This window comes from Aethalodelphis obliquidens, unplaced genomic scaffold, assembly GCF_003676395.1.
Source record: "Aethalodelphis obliquidens isolate GAN/ISIS:26980383/991018 unplaced genomic scaffold, ASM367639v1 scaffold35, whole genome shotgun sequence".
NCBI classification, from domain to species: Eukaryota; Metazoa; Chordata; class Mammalia; order Artiodactyla; family Delphinidae; genus Aethalodelphis; species Aethalodelphis obliquidens.
The window spans coordinates 7,604,365-7,628,915 of NW_020837979.1; the positions used below are offsets into that span (position 1 = coordinate 7,604,365).

Consider the following 24,551-nt stretch of genomic DNA (forward strand, 5'->3'; position numbering starts at 1 on the left):
ACCGTATGCTAACACATATATATGGAATCTAAAAAAAAAAAAAAAAGCAACGAAAATAAACGGTTCTGATGAACCTAGGGGCAGGAGAGAAATAAAGACGCAGACATAGAAAATGGACTTGAGGAGTCGTGGAGGGGAAAGGGTAAGCTGGGACGAAGTGAGAGAGTAGCATTGACATATATACACAACGAAATGTAAAATAGCTAGCTAGTAGGAAGGAGCTGCATAGTGCAGGGAGATCAGTTTGGTGCTTTGTGACCACCTAGAGGGGTGGGATAGGGAGGGTGGGCAGGAGACGCAAGAGGGAGGGGATATGGGGATATATGTACGCATATAGTTGATTCACTTTGTTATACAGCAGAAACTAACACAACATTGTAAAGCAATTATAGTCCAATAAAGATGTTTAAAATTAATTAATTTAAAAAAAAGGCAGGTTAAAGAACAAAAAGTTCTTGATCTGTGCATAGTAACTCAGGAGTCATTCTAAACTCCATGTTGAAGGGAGTTAGATATTTTTCTCCAAAGACCAGAGTGATAGAGCTGAAAAGGATTATGAGACATGTAGTTCAAGCCCTATCTCCAGGCAAAACAATGTTTAAACTTTTGAAACTTTTCTATTTTAAAAATTTGAGAGGTAAAGAAATAACTTTTTTTCTTGTATCTTATTTCAACATTAATAGCTCTTACAGTCATGTCAAGAAAGTTTTTCATATGTCTGCCCCTACTTTTCTTACAGAAATAGAAGTATATAGTCACTTATGTTTAACCTTTCATGCAGTAATAGAAATAATTTGGTTTGCATCTTTTTCCCAAAATACCTAAAAGATAATCTATGGCATTTTTTTTCTCCTCTTGTTAGAGTCACCAGGGCTTCTTGAGTTTTCCTTGTGGGACTTATATATGATTCTTTTATACTTTTTATTTCTCCACTTTGAACTTTGTTAATCTTTTCTTTGTAGATTTTAGGATGTAGAGACAAATATTATTTTGCTCCTAAGTCTTTAACAAATGACAAAATCATTACTTCTTAGGTATTGAAATGAATCTTTATGATAATGTTTTTAAAAAGCTGATTCAATCTGCATTTGATTCAATAGGATTCTTAGGTATCTTACTGGTTTTCGATATTCTGAGTTTTCACATTCATCATTTTTTAGTTCTGCCATCTTTCTATTTTATGAATCATTTAAAATTATACACTTTTCCTATGGAGATGATACTTCTTAAATTATATTCAGACTAACTCATTCTTCTATGTCTTTATTGATTCAAGAAATATTTTTACGGTACATACTGGATTACAAAGACTAATAAGATGTAGTATGTTCTAAATTATGTTCTTTAGAACATTGATCATTAATTATTTCTGAAGTTGATAGTGTGTCTCTTCCTTTAATAATCACTATTTGGGTAAGTTGCCTTTGCCATTTCATGCATTTTTTGGTTTAGACTATTTCCTCATGAATAAGAAGCAAATGAAAAGGAAGTAGAAGTATTTTTAAAGTTATTTAAAACTTCCAAGGTCTCTAGTAAGTTCTTTTATAGTCAGCTCTTCTTATTTTATGAATGTGACATTCTCTTTCTTTTTTGAAGATGCTTATTCTAGCCCATTTGTTTATGACTTTATCCATCATAAATATAATATAATCTTGGTCAACCAGCTTTTCAGTGGTTAACATTCTTATTAAGCTGAAACAGTTTTTTTTTTAAATTAATTTATTTTTTTTATTTTTATTTTTTTTGCGGTACGCGGGCCTCTCACTGCTGTGGCCTCCCCCGTTGCGGAGCACTGGCTCCGGACGCGCAGGCTCAGTGGCCATGGCTCACGGGCCCAGCCGCTCCGCGGCATGTGGGATCTTCCCGGACCGGGGCATGAACCCGCGTCCCCTGCATCGGCCGGAGGACTCTCAACCACTGCGCCACCAGGGAAGCCCTGTTACTAGTCACATCCCCTCCCCCCAGCTCCGCAACCTGAGGGGACCTTACAACATGCCCAGAAGGCAGGAAAAGCTGTCTTTTTTTGTGGTATTTTGTGCATTACCCCTAGCATGGATACTCTAATTCTGTAGATTTAGCCGAAATTAGTACTTTCCTTTTTAGTGCTTTTGGAGTCCTTGAGTGCCTTGGTTTAAACTAAAGAATTTAAATTTCAGCTCCAAAACAGTCTATTTGGGAGAAGTGGCTTCTTCTCTAAACATGCCATCTAAACTTAAAACAGAAACAGAACAACTTAAGACTGGTAGGGAAGAGAGAATTTGCATTATTACTTTATGCCATTTTTCTTTGCATAAACTAGAGTCAGCATGGATTTTGCTTTTTCTGTGAACAAAGTTTTTGAACTTCATATGCATTAACATTTCCTAGAAATGCTTCATAGCATAGTTTATACTCTTTTAACGTATATTCTAAATATTTTAAAATTCTGAGGTAGATTAAAGTATATGGAAATTTGCTTCCGGGGTTACTCATCCTGTCTCTAGGCATCTCAGAGTAACATGGTCAAAACAGAAATCTCGATTGGGAGCCCTTTCCCCCTCAGGTGTGTTATTCTCAGTAGAAGGTCCCATGTCCACCTGCTCAGGTCATCCTCGACCCTCCCCTTCCCTTATCTCTGCCAGCCATAAGCCCCATTGGTGAGGGTCTCCACAGTGGATCCCAGATCTGTTCACTCATCTCCAACTTCAAACATCCTAATTCAAACCACATCTTTTCCTTAAATTACTGCAGTAACTTCCTAACTGATCTCTCCAAAATACTTTTATACTTGTTAACACTTTTATGTCTATTCTCCATAAAATTTGGTAATCTTTTAAAATTACAAATCGGATGTTGTCACTCCCCTGCTTACAACCTTACAGTGCCTTTCTCTTGCCCTCAGAATTAAAACTAAATTTAAGGGTCTATGTGATCAGATCCCTAACTAATTCCTCTGAATCTAGGCTGATTCTGCTTTAGAGACATTCTATTCTTGCTATTGCTTGACTGTTCAGATCATCCTCTCTTCAGCGCCTAGCTGTTTCCTCATCTTCTTTCTCTTCTCTTTCTCATCATTAAGTACCAGCTCAGTTGATATCAGAGAGTCTTTCCATGACTGCCGTGTCTGTAGAGGTACTTCCTCTTCCCCCCCCCTTTCTAATATTGCCATGTTTTAATTCATATACTACATATCACCCTCTAAAATTATTTATCTTTTTCCCTCTTGTAGAATGTAAGAAAGGTCCTGATGGCAGGGACCTTATCTATGCTGTTATATTCCTAACACCTAAAATAATGCCTTGCATTTAATAAGTGTTCAATGCACATGTTCAGAACAAATATAGTAAATCTTTTTTTTGAGCCCTTGGAAACTTTTCATCCCAAAATGGAAGAGAGGAGTGTGGTATGGAAACTTGGGGGACTCCCTTAAGCTATTTGGACCTTAGAACTGCAGAATCATGGTGGTAGAATCATGGATCCACGATCTTTACACTTCCTTCTAACTTTAGAATTCTATGACCTCTAAGTGTTCTGTAGTATCTCCAATAAACTGTTACATAGTTAAGGCTTAATTTTAACTTTTGCAAAATACTTCTCTACTGATCTGTAACACTTAGGATACTAAGACTTTTTTATTTTATGTTTTAAATTTTTTGGCCACGCTGCGCAGCATGCGGGATCTTAGTTCCCCGACCAGGGATTGAACCCGTGCCTCGTGCAGTGGAAGCACGGAGTCTCAACCACTGTACCACCAGGGAAGTCCCTAAAACTTTTAAAGATATTACATTTAAAAACTAACTGAAGTACTCTAATATAACATATGTGTTCCTAAATATTACTGTGCTACGCAAAATTGTGCAATAAAAGGAGAAAAATGGGGTTAAGATCACAACACTCAAAAGCTTTGTCAGTTACGCATAAAGAAAAGATAAGCTAATAAAAGCAGTGGCACAATTTTGCACGTATTAAATGATGGAGAAATGCATAAATACAATAAATATGGTATTCTACCTTGAAAAAGACTTGAGGTTTGCTTGTTAAAGTGGGCTTCAGAAGGACTGCAGCTTGGAAGCTTTTTGTGAAGTGGTACAAAGCGGATTGACTGAAATCTGCCAGAAAGTTGTAACAGCAGGTGTAGATAGCTGTGGTTTACAGCATGCAGTGAACTGAGGCAGCTGTGCATTTTGGGTATTTCTACATGGCTTGGTTCAGTATTCTGAACTCAGTTCAAATGGGTACCATTTTCTGTGTTCACCTAGTGAGTGTTTGTCCCAGGGGAGAAATTGCATAAAAGCAAATGTGAAATTGACTTCATGCTCAAATTGTTTTCTAATGTATTAATCATGTAGGAACAATTTGCATTTCAAAACAAGCATTATAGTAGAACTGACTGTAATTTTAGACTTAAAAAAAGTTGCATGAATAGTACACAGTTTCCATATACCTCACCCAGTTTCCGTAAATGTTCACACCTTATATAGCTATTATACAATGATCAAAACCAAGAAATTAACATTGATGCTATGCTGTTAACCTTAGATCTTAGAGTCTGTCATTTTATTATCATTATTATTTAATCTGTTCCAGGATCTGACTCAGGATCCCATATTTCATGTAATTGTCATGTCCCCTTAGTCTTCTCCAGTTGGGGACAGTTCCTCATCCTTTCTCTGTCTTTCCTGATCTTTGGGGAGTGTCCCCTTAATTTGGATTTGTCTGACATTTCTTCATGGTTAGATTGAGGTTATGAATTTGGGAAGAAAACCACAGAAGTGATGTTGTGTCCTCCTTAAGACATCTTATATATGACATGTGAGACTTTAATTTTTAAGATGTGTTTAATGTTTCTAAGTTTTAGTTGTATAATAAAATCTGTTGTTTATACTTTACCATCGTTCATTCTTAACGTGTGGTTTAATGTCTTTCATCTTTATCAGTTCTTTGACATTATTTCCTTCCTTATGGAGAAGCCATGTGGAAAAGAATTACTGTATACTAGGTGTGCCCCACATTCTTTGATTATTTTTCTTTCTTTCAATGTAGTATATTTTGATCCTCCAATTATTTCTATCAATTTGAGAGGGTATAATACTTGTAAAACAGTGGTGTTTTTCTGCATTGTCTTTGCAAAATCTTTTAATATAATTACTATCATTATTTTGTTTCAGTTTCAATAGTAATGGGAGTTCCCACAGTGAAGAGAGAAGTTAAATCTTACCTCATAGAAACTCTTCATTCCCTTATTGATAATCTGTATCCTGAAGAGAAGCTGGACTGTGTTATAGTTGTCTTCATAGGAGAGGTAATTATTTAATTGTTGCTCTTTTTTTTACCACGTATAATCTGTAAGAGTTGAAACCATATTTTGAATAATGCTTTTATAAACCTTTTTTATAAAATGTGATGAGTAAAGCTTAGGTAGTATATTCCATCTGCTAGTTAAATGTAAGTTTAACTTGCGTTTGCCTTAACTTCTCTTGTGCAGTTACAATCCAGGAATGGTAATATCCTGTTACTAGGATAATATTATATTCATAGATCTTTATGAACAGTGAGTCCCCATTTCTGGCTCTAGGACCTGAATTTGGAGATTTGCATTGATGTTCTTTGGGAGTTTTGAAACCTGAGAAAGGTTTAGTGTAGGCTGGGGTTTTATCATCTCTTTATTCTCTCTACCCCTTCTCTGTACTCCCAAGATGCAGCCACACTATAATTTTAAAAGTCAAATATCATGTTAATTATAATTATTATATTGCTTATATTTTAGTCTCCTCAAAAGATATGGGGAAAGAATAAATCTTGAGGAGGTTTTTTTAATGATGAAAAAGCACCCTAGAGTAAATATTTCCTTAATTATTATATAGAATTTTGGAATGTGAGAAGATTTATAATCTCATCTGGTTCTGGCCCACTGATTCCCAACTTTTCAGTGTTTTCTGTCTTTTTTTTTTTTTTAATGAAAATGTTCTTGTGTCTTCTTTAATATAAAAAGTAAACACGTGTATATTGTTCAAAACAATTACAGAAATGCATATTGAAAAATTACCTGTAATTCCTCCATGTAGATATAGCTACTATTGCTATTCTGAAATATATATATCTTAAGAAATTTTTCCTATACATATATATAAATGGAATTGTTCTGTATATTGCTTAATATCATGGACATTTTCCCATGGTAAAGTGAATAGTTATCACACCATCATTGTTGTGGCTATATTACATTCCATTGTCTGGTTTTATCATACTTTATTTAATTTCTGATTGACAGACCAGTTGAGACTGTTTCCACACTTTTGCTGTTCTTTTCAGCATTGTATTGAACATTACTGTAAATAAATGGTTGTGCACTTGTCTGGTTACTGATGCGGGATCAATTCCTAAAAGTGGAATTGCTGGGTAGAGTCCACATACATTAAATGTTCACACCTGGGCAAGACGCTCTGCAGAAGTTGAGCCATTAATATCCTTTTTTCCAGCAGTCTGCGAGAGAGCTTGGTTCCCTGTCCCCATGCTCTGCAAGATATATTAGTCTTTAAATTTATTTTGGCCAATTTGATGGGTAAAAATAATACATTGCTTTTGTTTAATTTGGATTTGTTTACTGAATGGGATTAAATGTTGGTTTATATATATTTTGACCATTTGTATTTATACTTTTATTTAATTTTTTTATTTTATTTTATACTTATTTTTATACTTATTTTTATAGGCTTTGCTCATTTTTTTAATTTGTAATTTTTTATTTGTAAGAAATTTCATATATGAGAGGAATTAACTCTTTGACATTAACTCTTTAATTAACTCTTTCGTTCAGTTTGTTTTTTTCATGAACTTCGTTTATGATGTTTTTTGTTTGTTGTAGAAATTTTACATTTTAAGTAATCAGATTTGTCAGTCACATATTGTATGTCAGTAGAAATTGGTACCGCCTCTTTGGAAAGCAGTTTGGCAATAGCTGTTAAAATGTAAGTTTCCTCTGTGACCCAACATTCTCCTTCTAAAAATCGATCCAGTGGAAACATTTGCAAGTATGTAAATATATTCCAGCACATGACACATTTATACAGCTCCTAATGTGCATTGATAAAATAAATAGAGAAAATGGTCTTGTGGAATAGCCTCGAAACTATTCGTAGCAGATACCTTGAGAGTTGAGGTTTTGGGGAGATACCATACAGTTTTGTAAAATTACAACTTTTTTGCAATGAGTGTGTATTGATTTTTATAAGAAAAAAAGCCTTAAAATTTAAAAACTACAAAATGAAAAATCCTCCTTATGCACTTGAAAAATAGTATTCAGCCTATAGACAGAGATGAGCTGCGTGAAGATTCAAGACCCTCTTGCTGCATCCGTTTCTCTGATCACTCAGATGTAATAACGCTGGGTTTGGAGTCACAGGACCAGTGTTCAGGGTCTGGATTCTGCCACTTGAGCAGGTCGTGTTCTCTTTCAGCCTCAGTTTGTTCATGTCTAAAAGGAGAACAGTGCCATTGAGCCTTGTGAGCCCAGCACTGCTGCAGGGAGATGCAGTGAGATTGTGCACGGAGAGACGCTGTAAACTGAAAATGTGGCCCAGGGGTCAGCAGTGTTCTGATCTCGGAGGACTCCTCTCCTGAACTGCAGTGTTTGTATATGTGTCTATATAGAATTTCAATATTTGAAAGAAAATCTATTCTGAACAGAAGAATTAGTTTACAGAATTCACTGCATTGCCTTTAGGCAATCTGAAATTATTACTCACCATGTTTGGTTCTACGTTTGATTAGGAGTTTTCACCCAAGTGTCTGGTAGCTTGGGGCTCATTTAACACTAGTCCCGAGTGCCTGTTCTGCAGCTTTGACCGTGACCTACGTGTGGGATGGTTCCTAATCTAGATCTCTAGCCTCTTCCCGAGTCTCTTATTTCTAACTGCCTACTTGATATCATTATTTGAAGTATTTCATGGGCAACTCTTAACCTGTCCATAACTAAATTAGTCTGGTTTCCCCAAACTGCTTCTCTTCCAGGTTTCCCATCTGTTTATTAAAGGCTCTTTACATCATAGTGTTAGTAGGTCTGGGCTGTAGTCATTCTGCTCTCAGCTCATTGAATAGACCTTGGATATTCTCAGTTCTGTTTGTGTTATTCCTCAGCCCGAAACATTGCCTCTTCCTTTGTCTTTCTTATTCCTCCTTCGGGCCCCAGTTCATCCCTTTTATGAAACTCTCCCCACTCTCCCACTTGAAATTCATCTAGAGTAAATAGGCCAAAGTAATGTATCTTTTGCAAATATTTTCAGCTTTTATAAAAGTGTGAATTACCTCAGGTCCACTTTAACATGTGAGGAGAAAATTAAGAATGAAAAAACTGGACAAGAATACACATAGACAGTAAAGGAGGTCATAGTCTCTTCATTCTTGTTTGAGTTTCTGTTCTTTGTATTTTTTTTTTTTTTTTCTTTGAAGGGAGAACCATAAGATTACCCTCAGGGAGGAGAGGAGAGAGACAGAAAAGTAATTATTTGCTGTGTTTCTAGTTCTTCGCTCCTCTCTGATGACTTTTCCTTTAGGGGTCCACTGGTCTTCTATGATGAGACATTTACAGAACATTCAAGGTTTTCAACAGTTGGCTGTTGATGCATTATTTAAAGTTCACTGACTGTATTCTGGAATTGCAGGAGGAATGGAGGGGAATGAATTCCACCTGCTCTGCAGGATCCATGGGCTAGTCCAAGTGTGGTGTTCACATTTTAAGATTGTATCATTCTTGTGTTTACTTTTACTTAGAATATAACGATTATTTTTGTATCCTAATGATCCTTGGTTGTCTGTATGCCTCCTTATTTTTTATGTTATATATTTGATTATTAATTTATAATGTTTCTTCTTATTTTATATAATTATTTCTATTACTTCTGTCATGATCATTTCTGATAGAATGTTTTCCTACAGTGTTCTCTGAATTTTACCAAAAATTGTTTTGTCTGTCCCATTCTTATATCTGGAGAATTCCCCATTTTATGAAGCTTGGTGGGAAGGAGTGTCTTCCTCTCACTGTGGAAACTAAAAATGCCAGATATTTGCTCACCCAGTTTTCAGGCATGTGACCTGGGCTCAGCCATGTGGGTATTCCTTTCCTGGACTTTGAGTGGAGCTTCATCGTTTTCAGATGACACAGAAAACCCCCTCTAAGACAGATTGTTAGAAATAATAGGGAAGTTTATCAAGGTGGCTGGATACAGGATCAGTTTATATTTCTGTACGCCAGCAGAAATATATTTTCTAAGGAAGCAGGGGTTGTGGACAGTCCATTCTGGTGATAGTGGTGGTGGTGTCATCTCCAGGGGCCACAGGGGCAGTGTCCAGAGCATTGAGGACTGATGGTGAGGGCTTTGCAGGCTGTGGCATTAGGAGCATTCTCTGATTTTTGGCTGTGGTCCGGGGTTATTTCTGCCACCTTCCTAGCCTGCTTCCTCAGCCTAACTGGAGGTTCTATAAGTTCTAACCAATCATTTTCCAGTAAATTGCTTTTCTGACTCTTCTGCGTGAATCAGTTTCTGTCCGTTGCAACGGAGATCCTGACCGATACAGGTTGTATCTTCAGAAATACCTGAATTGCTAGATAACCGCCACAGGCAATCAACATGGAGGCATAGGGGTAGATGGCTAAATACTATTCGAAGTGAAAGAAAGAGACGAAATGAGTTTTTGAAGTGGTTTCGGTCAGAATTTTGCCTAAACCGTAACACCTAGATTATGTTGATGGGGCTTCCCTGGTGGCGCAGTGGTTGAGAGTCCGCCTGCCGATGCAGGGGACACGGGTTCGTGCCCCGGTCCGGGAAGATCCCACATGCCGCGGAGCGGCTGGGCCCGTGAGCCATGGCTGCTGAGCCTGCACGTCCGTAGCCTGTGCTCCGCAACGAGAGAGGCCACAACAGTGAGAAGCCCGCGTACCGCAAAAAAAAATTATCTTCTGCCTCTTTATATTTGCTTGGGTATAGAAACCGACAGTTACATTTCGTTTCCTTTCTTTCTTTCTTTCCCCCCCCTTTTTTTTTCCAGAGGATGGGGGAATGGTATAGTGCTATTGCTGAAGCTAGCCAGATGACCTTCCATCTTTCTTATTTTTTGCTGTAAGAAATCCATATTTTGCTTGGTTGCCCAAAAGATTCTTTTTTTATCTTTAAAGCCTAGTAATTTTGGTATACTATGTCTTGATTTTAACCATTGTAGATCATTTTTCCCTGGCACAGGATATGTTCTTTAGGTATGGAGTCAAGTCTTCTTTAAGTTCAAGAAAGGACTTTTGAATGGTATTTTTTATTATGAAACTTTTAAGACATACAACAAAATCGAAAGAATTTTACAGTAAATACCTGTTTACATCCTACCTAGATTCTACCAATGTTTTAGTACTTTCATTTATCGCATCTCTATCCATCATTAATCCATTTTATTTTCTATTGTAAAATGTCTTCAAAACTCTGCCCGTTTAAAAAAATTGTGTGGTGGTGGTATTGAGTTTTTCAGAGTTCTTTGTGTATACTGGATACCATTCTTTGTCAAATACGTGATTTGTGAATATTTTCTCCCAATCTGTGGAAGTCTATTCATGTTTTTGCCTTGTCTTGGCGAGCAGAAGTTTTTAATGTTGATGAAGTCTAATTTGTCAATATTGCCTTTTATGACTCTTGCTCTCCATGACCTGAGAAACCCTTGCTTACCCCCAAATCATAAAGATTTTCTTCTCTGAAAGCTTCATGTTTTAACTTGTGCATTAGGTCTGTGATCTATCTCAAGTTAATTTTTGGTCATGTTAAAGTTCACTGTTTTTTATATAGATGTCATTTTCTCCCATAACGAGTTATCGAAACACTTTCCTTTCCCCATTGGATTGCTTTGGTGCTTTTGTTGAAAATCCAGTGACCCTATAAGTGTGGGTCTTTTTTCTGTTCTGTTCCATTAATCTGTGCATTGATCCTTATGCAAATTCCTCAGTATCTTGATTACTGTAGCTTTGAAGTATTGAAGACGGGTAGGATTAAGTCCTCCAACTTTGTTCTTTTCAAGATTGCTTTAGATATTTTAGATCTTTTGCATTTCCATGTATATTTTAAAATTATTACAATCATTTCTGCTCTCTGAAATTGCTTCACCACAGCAACTGCTTCAATGGGGTGTTTTTCTTTTCAATTACTGAGGAAATATTTGGTCACAATTTCTCACCTATTTTGTTGCTGTCAAGTGTAGCTTTTGTTGTTTTTGTTCATAGGTTTTGTTGAAGCTCTCCTTTTTTTCTTATGTTTTTCTGTAGTTGCTGTGTTGGTTCCTTTTTTATGAATCATCATTGAAGGAGGGACAGAGTAGTGTTCCAGACTAACTGTGTGTGTGTGTTATGTGTTTTGTTTATTTTCCTTGATCAGACCATGTCTTTGTAGCTGCTACAGAGTCGGGCTGCTTCCTGCAACTATAACTACTCTGCACGGTTCTGCACATGACCTCGGGTTATTGGAACCAAACTGGATTCCTTTTGAGTTTGAGAATTTTGGTTATTAATTTTGGTCTTACTGAAAATGGAGTTTGCAGTTTTGTAACTGTTTCTCATTGGTGATTGTGTGTAATGTCAGTGCTGTGTTCCTGGGTGAACTCTGTATGAGTGGTTTAGTCTTTTCTGGTTAGACCCTTTAGTGGTGCTTTCAGCCAGGGGTTAGTTACCTGAATGCTTTGGAACTTTTTTCCACCCCAAAGCCCCTGAGAAGTACAGTAGCCTCAGAAACAGTCGCCCTCTCTGTACTTATGTTTTCTCAATCTCTCATACTTACCTTTTTGTCATCTTTCTTAATAGAGGCAAAAGAACAGATTTCATTCTAAGTATTCTTTTACTCGTTGAACTAAAGTGAGGAAGGTACTGAAGGATTTTAGAAATCTTTAAAAAATCCATTAGACGGTGGCTCGTGCCCTTAACTTGTAGTCTGGCATTACACGGGAATATTTTTTTCTGTACCCTTGTCTTTCCTTTTGAAAAAAATATTTATTAGCTATATATGCACATGGCTGAGAGTCCAATAGTTCCTCAAGGTTAATTTGCTAGACAGCAGTCTCCTGTCTTCATTCTTCTTACCCCTACCGCCATTTTCCTTTCTTTCTCTTCCCCACTCGCTCCCCCAGTGAGATCTTTTAGGTCTTTCAGCTCCAGCTGGCTGGCCATCAGGTAAAGTAGAAAAACTTCTGGTGATACTATTCAGTTGATTATCATTTTTTTTTGGATCTTGTCAAAGAACCAACTTCTAGGGCTTCCCTGGTGGCGCAGTGGTTGAGAGTCCGCCTGCCGATGCAGGGGACACGGGTTCGTGCCCCGGTCCGGGAAGATCCTACATGCCGCGGAGCGGCTGGGCCCGTGAGCCATGGCCGCTGAGTCTGCGCGTCTGGAGCCTGTGCTCCACAACGGGAGAGGCCACGGCAGTGAGAGGCCCGCGTACCACGAAAAAAGAAAAAAGAAAAAGAAAAAAAAGAACCAACTTCTAGTTTTATTAACTTTATCATTTCTCTATTTTTCATTATTTAATTTTTTTTATTGAACTGTAGTTGAATTACAATGTGTTAACTACTGCTGTACAGCAAAGTGACTCAGTTATATATATATACATTTTTTCATATGTTTTTCCATTATGGTTTATCTGAGAATATTAAATATAGTTTCCTGTGCTATATGGTAGGACCTTGTTTATCATTCCTCTATTTTCCTATGTCATTCATTTCCACTCTTTACTATTTCCTTCCTTTTGCTTACTCTTAGTTTGGTTTACTTTTCTTTTTCTATATTTTTAAGGTGAACACTCGGATTATTGGTTAGAGAGTTTCTTTTCCTAATATAGGCAGTTTAGAGCTCTAACTCTCCCTCTGAGTACCAGTTTAGCTGCTTCCCATACATTTTGATATGTCAAGTTTTAATTTTCATTCAGATCAAAATACTTTCTAAATCCCCTTGTAATTACTTCTTTTACTCATGGTTTATTTAGAAATGTGTTGTTTAATTTTTATCTATTTGTGTATTTCCCAAACTTCCTTCTCTTGTTTGATTTCTAATTCAGCTCCACTGTAGTCAGAGAATAAACTTTGCATGATTTCAGACCTTTTAAATTTATAAATACTTATTTATGGACTTGTGTATGGTCTACCCTGATGAGGTTCCGTGTGGTTTAAAAAGAATGGATTCTGCTGTTGTCGAAAGGAGTGTTTTATAGATGCCTGTTGCGTCAAGTTGGTTGATAGTGTTGTGCAAGTCTTCTGCAGACTTGCTGATGATCTGTCTAGTTATTAGTTGTTTCTATTCTTGATTTTAAATCACAGATTACTGTCTTCGTGCTTCAGTAGTAGTTTTGGCCTGTAATTTTTTTAGAAGGTAGATTTTAAGATGTTATGCATTGGTTATAAATCACAGAAATGCCAGTCAGGAAGAAAGTGTATATATATATATACACACATATACACACATATATACGTATATGTATATATAATATCTTATAAAACTTGCTTGTAATTCAACAAATATTTACTGACGCAGCGGTGTTAGCCATATCATCTAATAAAAGCCTCTACCCCATGAAGCTTACATTGTAGAGAAGGACAGATAAAAAACAAATGTATGATGTGTTAGATGGTAGAGAACGCTGTGGAGAATAAATCAGAGTACATAAGAAGGGGAGTACAGGGTTGCCAAGGGAGGGTTTATCAGAGTGGTCAGGACACTTGGGCAAAGACCTGAAGGGTGCAAGAGTTGCACAGTCCAAGCAGACGAACAGCACGTGCCAAGGCCCTCACGTGAGGGCACTGCTGGGCACATTTTGTGAAACAGCAAGGAGACGCCTGTGTGTCTGGAGCAGAAAAGGTGAGGGGCTTAGCAGCAGGAGGTCGGCAGAGGAGGAGCAGGTTGGGCCAGATCACTGAGCACACTACAGGCCATCATGAGAACTTCGCTTTTACCCTCAGTCAGGAAACTGTGGCCAAGTGTTTTTGTAAAGGGCCACATGACAAATATTTTAGGCTTTGCAGGCCACACAGTCTCTGCTGCAACTGTTCAACTCTGCTGTAGTAGCCCCGAACACACCAGAAACACCACGTAGATGAAAGGATGGGGTTGTGTTCCAATAAAATCTTACTTTATGAAAACAGGGAGTGGGTCTGTCTTGTGAACTGCTAATCTGGAAAGCCATTTGAGGGTTTCAAGTAGAGAAGACACTTGACTTAACGTTGTTTTTCTTTGAAGGCACTTTAAAAAACTTTATTTTGAAATAACTTAGATTTGCAGAAAAGTTGCAGAAGTAATGCAGAGTATTCCCTTCACTGCTCTAATGTTAACAACTTATGTAGCCAAATAATCAAGACCAGGGAATGAACATTGATATAATACTATTAGCCAAACTGTAGACATTCTTCACATTCCACGTTTTTCCACCTAAGGTCGTCTGTTCCCGTGTACAATCCAAAATATCACACCACATTTAGTTGTTCTGATTCCTTAATTTCCTCCTTTTTTAAAAAATATTTATTTATTTACTTTTGGCTGTGTTGGGTCTTCGTTGCTGCGCACGGGCTTTCTCTAGTTGTGGTGAGCAGGGGCTACTCTTTGCTGCGGTGCGCGGGCTTCTCATTGCGGTGGCTTCTCTTGTTGCGGAGCACAGGCTCTAGGCGCGCGGACTTCAGTAATTGCGGCATGCGGGCTCAGTAGTTGTAGCTCATTGTTGTAGCTCGTGGGCTCTAGAGCGCAGGCTCAGTAGTTGTGGCGCACAGGCTTAGTTCCTCCGCGGCACGTGGGATCTTCCCAGACCAGGGCTCAAACCCGTGTCCCCTGCATTGGCAGGCGGATTCTTAACCGTTGTGCCACCCGGGAAGTTCAATTTCCTCCTATCTTTGACAGCTCCTCAGTCTTTTCTTGTGTTTCATGAACTCGGAGACTTTTCATGAGTACTAGTCAGTTATTTTGTAGAATGTCTCAATTTAGGTCTGTCTGATGTTTTCTCATGATTAGGTTGCAGTTATGCATTTTTGGTATAACTCATCTTTTAAAAGGATCACAGTGGCTGCTTTGGAAAGGGCAGAAGCGAGGAGGCTACTTAGAAAACTTGTAATAATCCAGGCTAGGCTTGGAGGTGGTGAGAAGTCATCAAACTAGGAACATGTTTTGAACTGAATGGGTTCTGATCACAAAAGTTTGAGAACTGTTGCTGTAGCATCAGCTGACTGTTAGGAGAAGGAAAGGAAGAAAGGCTATGAGAGATATATTGAAAATGAAGAAGTAGGTTTCTTTTTTTCACTTGTGTGTCCTTTTCACTTCCGCTTTCTTTTTTATCTTTGAACAGCTTGACTATTTTAGAAACTACAAGCTAACTGTGGTATTTGTTAGCCTTAGTTGGTACATCTGCACTGAATTTAAAGAACTTGAACCAAGCACTAGGTGTATAGGAATAGCTTTTCCTTGGACCCCTAGGGAAACAAAATTTATTATGAGCTGCCAGCTTCATTCTGGCACAGGCCTGTCATTTTAGTCCTTTTGATTTGTCGCTTGTACACATTCTCTTTCTGGAATTCTCATTGGTTCTTTATTATATAAAAATGACCTCTCGGGCTTCCCTGGTGGCGCAGTGGTTGAGAGTCCGCCTGCTGATGCAGGGGACATGGGTTCGTGCTCCGGTCCGGGAAGATCCCACATGCCGCAGAGCGGCTGGGCCCGTGAGCCATGGCCGCTGAGCCTGTGCATCCGGAGGCTGTGCTCCGCAACGGGAGAGGCCACAACAGTGAGAGGCCCGTGTACTGCAAATAATAATAATAATAATAAGGATGATATCCATTGGCAGGCGGACTCTCAACCACTGCGTCACCAGGGAAGCCCCATCCTTATTTTTATGGCCTATTTCCAGTGACCACTTGGTGGCCTGTTTGGTTAATTCAACCCTCCTGTCTCACCAGGACTTGTATTTTCCAGCACAGCCGTGCAAGCCCAGCTTTCCTGCTCAGCACCGCATTGAGCAGCACCCCCCAGTCTATACATGTGTATAATAATAGCATATTATACCCTCTAAAATATATACAAAATAGAAAATTTTACGCTATGATCTCTTCCAGCAGATTATCTTGCACATACCCTAAGGGCAGAGGCAAAGCCCTAATTAACATATCAATTAATTTACAATATTCCTTTTAGTATTTTCTGTTTATTTGTGTCGATTTGAATAGCAATATGTATCAGATTTGGGCTCAGATGTCAAATCTTCAGACTTTCTTTGACTATCCTGTTTAAATAGGTTGCTTCCTTTTCTCTATTATTGCATACTAGTTATATAGCACTTAATAAATATTCAGTTATAAATACATATATATATATATTTAATTTTGGTTTTCTTTATGGACTGCATCTTCCACAAATTTTAAATTTCACAAGGCAGAGATCTTGTCTATTTTATTTGCTAATCTAAACTCAGAGCTTGATGATATGGATATGATATGGATATAAATATCCCCAATTACGGTGTAGACACCAAGTAAATATTTGTGGAATGAAATGATTGGAAAGAAGATAGTAAATTTACATATAAAAGACATTTTTAAAAATCAGTTTTTACCTTCAAGTTATTTAAAATTCAGTCCTCTTAATTTTATGTTCTTTTTTGATCTAGTGCTTAAAATTTCTTCCTTTTTCATCTGGGTAACTGTCTTACAACTGGTAACTGTTTAAAGTTTCTGACATTTGTAACATTTGTTTATCTTTCATAGGAGGTTGCCTCTAACTTTCTGTTTTATTCTTTGGGCCGTTAGAAATAAATTTCTATGATTTATTTCTAAAAATATCTTTTCACTCAGATTTCTATTTCACATATTTGTTCTTTGCAGTATTACTGAACACAACAGCTATAGCATATTCAAAAGTGATGTGTTATTTTATATATTGATTTTAATTGAAAGTTTCCCTGAAATCATATGACTTTGTTACAGTTTCCTGACTGCCGTGACATTTGGCAAAGAATTATTTCTTTTCCAGTTGGACTTTATAAATTATTGATTTAGAGTAAAGATTGGAATTTATTACTGTCATGTCATCTAATTTATATACTACTGGTAAAATTGATTCTTAAGCCAAGTGTATATGTTGAATTGTTACGTGTGTATGACTCTTATGCTGATGAATTGGTGTCAGTATTAGTGACTTACTTGAACCTGCTTTTATGCTTCTTAAACTTTTCCTTATACATCCCTAAGAGAAGCTGCTTGACCCATAGTTCTGTATGCACAATCTGAAATACTTTTTTTTTTTTTACATTTAACTTTTTTCTATCTCTTAGTTTTTGTTTTCGATTATTTATTTTATTTTTTGGAATTCACATAACATACAACTCACCTATTTAAAGCCAGAGTTCTGTAGGCATCATCTTAATCAATTTCTGAAAGATTTTCATCACCTCAAAGAGAAATTTCTGAACCCCTTAGCCATTACCCATTAATACTGCTCTCCCTCCAGCCCTAGACAACCACTAATCTACTTTCTGTCTCTATAGGTATTTTTAAAATACTGGACATTTTATATAAGTGCAGTTATAAAATGTGTGGTCCTTTGTGACTGGCTTCTTTCACTTAGCACAGTGTTTTCAAGGTTCATCCATGTTGAAGTATGTATTAATAAATCCTTTAGTTTTAATTTAAAAAATTTAATTTTACTTAACCATGAAGAAGATGCTTTCTCCGGGGGTTGGGGGGAATACTCTTTCTTCTTTTGCTATGTATGTCTACTCTTTTTCCCACCTGTCCCAATCATTATCACTCACATACCCTAAGAATATACATATCTCATTTATAGATTCACAGATATGTTCTCAGAATTGGAGGACAATATTACCTTTTTTTTTTTACATCGTTATTGGAGTATAACTGCTTTACAATGGTGTGTTAGTTTCTGCTTTATAATGAAGTGAATCAGTTATACATATACATATATCCCCATATCTCTTCCCTCTTGCATCTCCCACCCTCCCTATCCCACCCCCTCTAGGTGGTCACAAAGCACTGAGCTGATCTCCCTGTGCTATGCGCTGCTTCCCACTAGCTATCTATTTTACATTTGGTAGTGTATATATGACCATGCCACTCTCTCACTTCGTCCCAGCTTACACTTCCCCCTCCCCATGTCCTCAAGTCCATTCTCTATGTCTGTGTCTTTATTCCTATCCTGCCCCTAGGTTCTTCAGAACTTTTTTGTTTTTTAGATTCCATATATATGTGTTAGCATACGGTATTTGTTTTTCTCTTTCTGACATACTTCACTCTGTATGACAGACTCTAGGTCCATCCACCTCACTACAAATAACTCAATTTCATTTCTTTTTATTGCTGAGTTATATTCCATTGTATATATGTGTACATCTTCTTTATCCATTCATCTGTCAGTGTACACTTAGGTTGCTTCCATGTCCTGGCTATTGTAAATAGAGCTGCAATGAACATTGTGGTACATGACTCTTTTTGAATTATGGTTTTCTCAGGGTATATGTCCAGGAGTGGGATTGCTGGCTCATATGGTAGTTCTATTTGTAGTTTTTTAAGGAAACTCCATACTGTTCTCCACAGTGGCTGTATCAATTTACATTCCCATCAATAGTGCAAGAGCTTCCCTTTTCTCCACACCCTCTCTGACATTGATTGTTTGTAGATTTTTTGATGATGGCCATTCTGACTGGTGTGAGGTGATATCTCATTGTAGTTTTGATTTGCATTTCTGTAATGATTAGTGATGTTGAGCATCCTTTCATGTGTTTGTTGGCAATCTGTATATCTTCTTTGGAGAATTGTCTGTTTAGGTCTTCTGCGCATTTTTGGATTGGGTTGTTTGTTTGTTTTTATATTGAGCTGCATGAGCTGCTTGTATATTTTGGAGATGAATCCTTTGTCAGTTGCTTCATTTGCAAATATTTTCTCCTGAGGGTTGTCTTTTCGTCTTGTTTATGGTTTCCTTTGCTGTGCAAAAGCTTTGAAGTTTCATTAGGTCCCATTTTTTTTATTTTTGTGGTGCTGGGAAAACTGGACAGTTACACGTAAAAGAATGAAATTAGAACACTCCCTAACACCATACACAAAGATAAACTCAAAATGGATTAAAGACCTAAATGTAAGGCCAGACACTATCAAACTCTTAGAGGAAAACATAGGCAGAACACTCTAGGACATAAATCATAGCAAGATCCTTTTTGACCCACCTCCTAGAGAAGTGGGAGTAAAAACAAAAATAGTACCTTTTAAAAAGTCTCCACAGACCTTTAAAAAAGATTTCAGGAAAAAGCGTTCTTTTAATTTAAAGCAGTGAAGCCCCCAACATCTCAGAGACTTCCTGTCTTACGGCCAACATTTAAGAGTTGGAGAGAGGCAAGTAGAGGCCTGAATGGGGACGAAGACTGGCCTGGCTGTGTGTTTCCAGGCCAGTTACATGTTTGCTTTCTTCAGAGGAGCCCCACAACCACTCCCTTGGCTGATAGCAGGTAGGATCGCTTCTGGTATATAATGGTGACACCAGTTACCGTCGCTTAAGTGAATCTTCTGCTAGTTGCGTCAGTTAACATGCAACATAAGGATTATGTGTAGTTTTAGATATGGATCACTTTGCATTTCATAAATTTTATTATACATTTCATAATAGATCTATGTTCACATAATTTTTCTTGGCCGCCCTTTTGGATAGCTTACTGGACAGGGAGCTGGACTTGTTCATCTGAATTCTTGTTTCCTTGGCTAGGCAAATCACTGGCTCTCAATAAATGCTTATCAAATTGAATTTCAGGTATTACTAAACTCATTAAAGGTTATATAAACCAGACTTGATTATGTTCTCTAAAATCATAGCCTGATGAATGGTAGGATGTGTTTGGGTTTACGTAGGGGAAGGACGGAGGGTTTTGAGCTGTGTGCTAGTTGTGTTTCCATAGTTCTTTAAGAGTTTGAAGGATATGGTCTTAATAAGTTGTCTCACTCCTACATCTTTAACAATTAAAATAGGAATTACTTTCAATTAACAGAAATTAAAGTTAAAATACTTTTCCAAAAAGCCTCCTCTAAAACAGCTTTTTATAGTTCAGTAGTTTTGTAATTTCCAGTGTTAAAACAAACCAAAAAGGTAAAGCTTATCTTCCTCAAGTATTAAGTGTTTTCGCAGTCTTTATAACATAGATTGTACTAGAGATATCGTTGATTCTTTCTAACAGTTGAGCATTTTAAGTTGTCACTGTAGTTAAAATTGGTCAGGAGTATTGGCTCTCTACTTGTATATATAATTTAGAAGTTCACAGGTTTGATAAACGTTTTTTTCTGACTGATTAAAGTACTCTTGACTTGGGTTCTCATTATCAGCTTAATAATAAAATAATAACAATACAGAATAACACTGCTTTTTATTACATAGCTTTATCATGTAATGTCATAGTGTCTGAGGTATTATTTCCTCCCAAACCTCCCCGCCTTTTTTCTTTAAATAGGATAGGAAACTGAGGCTCAGAGAGTGACTTTCTTTAGATTGTACAGGCCAGAAGCTAGAGAGGCAAATCTGGAACCTTGGTTTTATGATTCCAAGTGGAAAAATCTTTCCCTATAGCGTTCTGCATCTGTTATTTATTCACTACTTACAGTTTGGATGTTGCAGAAGAAGTAGAAATAGTTTCTGTGCTCACTTTTTTCTACTGAATTGAACATAGACAATTGAAAACAATAAAAACTTAAGAATCTGCTTATTGTATTGGTTAGTACTCAGCGATATATAGCAGTGCAATACAGTAGAATACAGAAGTGCAAATCCCATAAGTTGTCTGAGAATTTCATGTTTTAATCATTTATTTAACTTTGAGTTCAGAATTAAAAGTTAAATAAAATATAAAGGTAAAAATATAAAAACATGAATGTTGGTATAATTGTTTTTTTCTCTCCCAGACAGATATTGATTATGTAAATGGTGTTGTAGCCAACCTGGAGAAAGAGTAAGTTCTTCTTAATTATGGAAATGAAAATATTCTATTTACTATTATCTCTTGGCTTTTTGCTAAAAGAAAACACCTTCTTTTACAGTTCATTTTTTTCTGTGGAGTTCAGTGTTCACTGGACCACCTATCATTGGTCTTTTATATTATCATAAAGTATGTGTATATATATATCAAGTTATCTGATGGGATACATTGGCGTATTTCATTTTGGAAAAGACTTGAATGTCATATATATGTAACACTACCAAACAACAATTTTTAATCTTGAAGACAGTGAATAGAGAGTCATATGAGATCACTTAAATCTTTCACCCTCTGTTTAGCAAGAAAAGAAATTTCTGCTGTCAGGATAGCTAGTCAGGTAGCAGTTTCAAATGTCAGTGCTAAACTATGTCTAAAAATCTGCAAAGGTTTATTAACAGTTTATTGTGAGTGGGGCGCATAGCAGATAACAGATGGAGAGCTTAGTAAGTTGCAGATACCATTAGTTTTTATAATATTGCCTTTGTAGTTTTAAGAGCAGTATCATGAAATTAGTCCTGATATGGGTTTCTTCATTGAAATGTATCTCTTGTTGCCCCCAAAAGACATATCTTTTACTTTAAAAGGAAAGACAAAAGAGAAGCAAAGGTCCTTGTTTAAGATAATGTGGCTCTACCTTTGTCTATCAATATGCTAAAACCAGAGATTTTTTTAATGTATTTTTATGTTATACATATAAGTTGATCGTTAAGATATAAAATCCCACAGAACTTAAATAACTCAGCCAACCTTTCTCATGATAGATTTTCTAAAGAAATCAGTTCTGGCTTGGTGGAAATAATATCACCTCCTGAAAGCTATTATCCTGACTTGACAAACTTAAAGGAGACATTTGGAGATTCTAAAGAAAGAATAAGGTAAGCCTGTGCACCCTTGTGAGTATAATAGGTAATAAATGTCATCCTTGTTTATCGAAGCTTAACTCATTTTAGGGTTGAGCTAATTAGTTGAGAGCTAATGACTTTTTGATTATTTTATTGGAAATTCTGTGGAGTTTCTGATGAGAGGTTGAATTTGGTAAACCTAATGAATTTTATGACCGTGCTGCTCTGTGTTGTTATAACTTTTCTTAAGAGTATATTCAGTATAACTCAAAACTTAGTCCAGATAGAAATCTCATGTCTGTATGTATCATAAATGAAAACAGATCCAATAGAAGTGATAAAAACAATAATACTCTTGTGCAGAATTGTATTGCAATAAAATCATTAGTCAATTGAATTTATTTATCTCTGAATCTCTAAAATTGAAAGGAAAACTTTCCTTGTGTTGTTGTTAAAGATAAAGTAAGCTAAGAGATATTGGCATTATTTTGGGATTGCCTATAACCAGAAAAAGGGACAAAAACACTGTGCTGGGAAGAGATTTATTGTATTTCTTGAGTTGTTAATTTGTCACAAAAACAGATTTGTCCCTATAATTGGTTAATTATCTCTCAATAAATATAATGTTATTTTAAAAATTTAGGATCGAATTTGTTTGAAAAAAAAACTCTGGATAGACTCAATAAATTCATATCAGCTTGTAAGGTATTTTCTGGAGAAGTTTACTTAGTGGTTCAAAGCTTTTATTTTATTGTGTGCTTTTTTTTTAAAACTGGCTTTTAGAAAAACCACTTCTCTTTTTCACATTGGTCAGTGTGTTTCTGTAGCCTGCCAAGAATTCACCAAAAGGACCTAATATTGTAAATTTTAATATGATGTGTTGGGTTTTTAAAGCATTTTTACCTGTATGTGAAGCACTAGTTCCTAGAGACATTAAGATATTACTGGAAAAAGGGGGCTGTGGTCAAGAAAATTTGGAAAATATTGGATTAAAAACTTTTTTTCAACAAATGTATTTACTGCTGAATGTTTAAATGCCTCTAATATTATTAATACGTCTCTGGAAGAGGAATATGTGTTCTTCCCAAACTTACTTGACATTAGACTCCTTTTTTCCTCAGGACACCTTGAGGATTAGTGTTTTTGAGAATATATTTCGATAAAGAATTCATTAGAGAAGAGTGAATTCTCATTCACTCTCTCCTAAGTGGATATATCCTGTATGTGTGATATCCATCCATCTATTTATCTATCTACCTATCTTTCTAATACATAAGTATACATTGGGTATATATATAATATCGTGTATACAATATGTGATGTATATATTGCATATGTATATATTATAAAATAGTTTATATATTATAAAATAGTATACATCTAACCTTATTTTGCTAACTTTGAGTCTGATTCCTAACTTATTTATTTATTTTTTTTTGGCTGCGTTGGGTCTTCGTTGCTGCGCACAGACTTTCTCTAGTTGTGGCGAGCGGGGGCTACTCTTCATTGTGGTGCGCGATCTTCTCATTGCACTGGCTTCTCTTGTTGCGGAGCACGGGCTCTAGGCGTGTGGGCCTCAGTAGTTATGGCACGCAGGCTCAGTAGTTGTGGCTCTCGGGCTCTAGAGCGCAGGCTCAGTAGTTGTGGCACACAGGCTTAGTTGCTCAGCTGCATATGGGATCTTCCCGGGCCAAGGATAAGATCCATGTCCCCTGCATTGGCAGGTGGATTCTTAACCACTGTGCCACCAGGGAAGTCCCTAACTTTTTGAAAATTTTTATTTCAGATGGAGAACAAAGCAAAACCTTGATTATTGTTTTCTAATGATGTATGCTCAGGAAAAGGGCACATATTACATCCAGGTAAGTGTGTGTTTGGGTTTTTTTTCACACTTTTAAAGGAAAAGTAATATGAAGGGTATGTTTTCATTAAAACGAAGTTTTGAAAGCATAAACCCTCTAAAATATATAAGATCATAACAGTATGCCAGAGCAGAAGGGTTGATCACATCACTGAGAACATGGGCTCTGCAGTTCCACTCGCTGGTTTAGCTCATAATTATTTTGGTGGTCTTATGGTAAATAGTTGTTTTGTGCACTTCAATACATTTTCATTTGTACTGAAGATAATAAAGTTGACATTTAGTTCTAATGGTGCAACTTTTAGCAGCATGGCTAAAACAGTAAGTCCATCATGATAAGGGTTTTAAGTTAGCCAGGTAGGCAACAACTTAAATAATTCTAGGAAGCTCTTATTTCTTTCAAACCTTTAAGCTTAAATTTCACCACTGGAATTTCACTTCTTTAACCAAACGTCTTTATCCCTTGTTCAAAATGCAAATACCCCTGAGAGGTATATGGCACACGAAGCCTGTCAATTGTTTTTTTTTTTCCAGTATAAAAAGTTTATTACATCCTTTCCTGGGTGGATGTTTGGATGAGAGTGGCAAGAAGCAGCCCTGGTCCCTGAACAGGAAGGACATGATTAAGCAGCTGTTGGCAGGGGCTGGGGAGGGAGAGAAGGAAGAAAAGAGGCTGACATCACATGGGAAGGTGGACTTCTTGAGGGCAGACTTTGTCTCCTTTGACATTGTACCTCGAGCCAGCTGCATTCAAGTGTGCGTGAACCCTTCCTTGGTTCACAGGATGGAAAATGGAAATGATGATAGAGTGCAACATTGTCTATAACAGGATGCAACAGCTGTGCATATAAAAAA

The 24,551-nt window shown here is 36.8% G+C and overlaps 1 protein-coding gene across 2 annotated transcripts in view; it reads left to right on the forward strand.

Annotated features, from left to right (window-relative positions):
* The window catches only part of MGAT4A (alpha-1,3-mannosyl-glycoprotein 4-beta-N-acetylglucosaminyltransferase A), a 108,169-nt gene that overhangs the window by 58,135 nt on the left and 25,483 nt on the right, over positions 1 to 24,551 (forward strand). For both annotated transcript variants that reach the window (XM_027128889.1, XM_027128890.1), the window contains 4 exons: positions 5,148 to 5,281; positions 20,920 to 20,966; positions 21,755 to 21,868; positions 23,622 to 23,697. In XM_027128889.1, the coding sequence (XP_026984690.1) occupies positions 5,148 to 5,281; positions 20,920 to 20,966; positions 21,755 to 21,868; positions 23,622 to 23,697 (371 nt within the window). The remainder of the gene's footprint in view (positions 1 to 5,147; positions 5,282 to 20,919; positions 20,967 to 21,754; positions 21,869 to 23,621; positions 23,698 to 24,551) is intronic.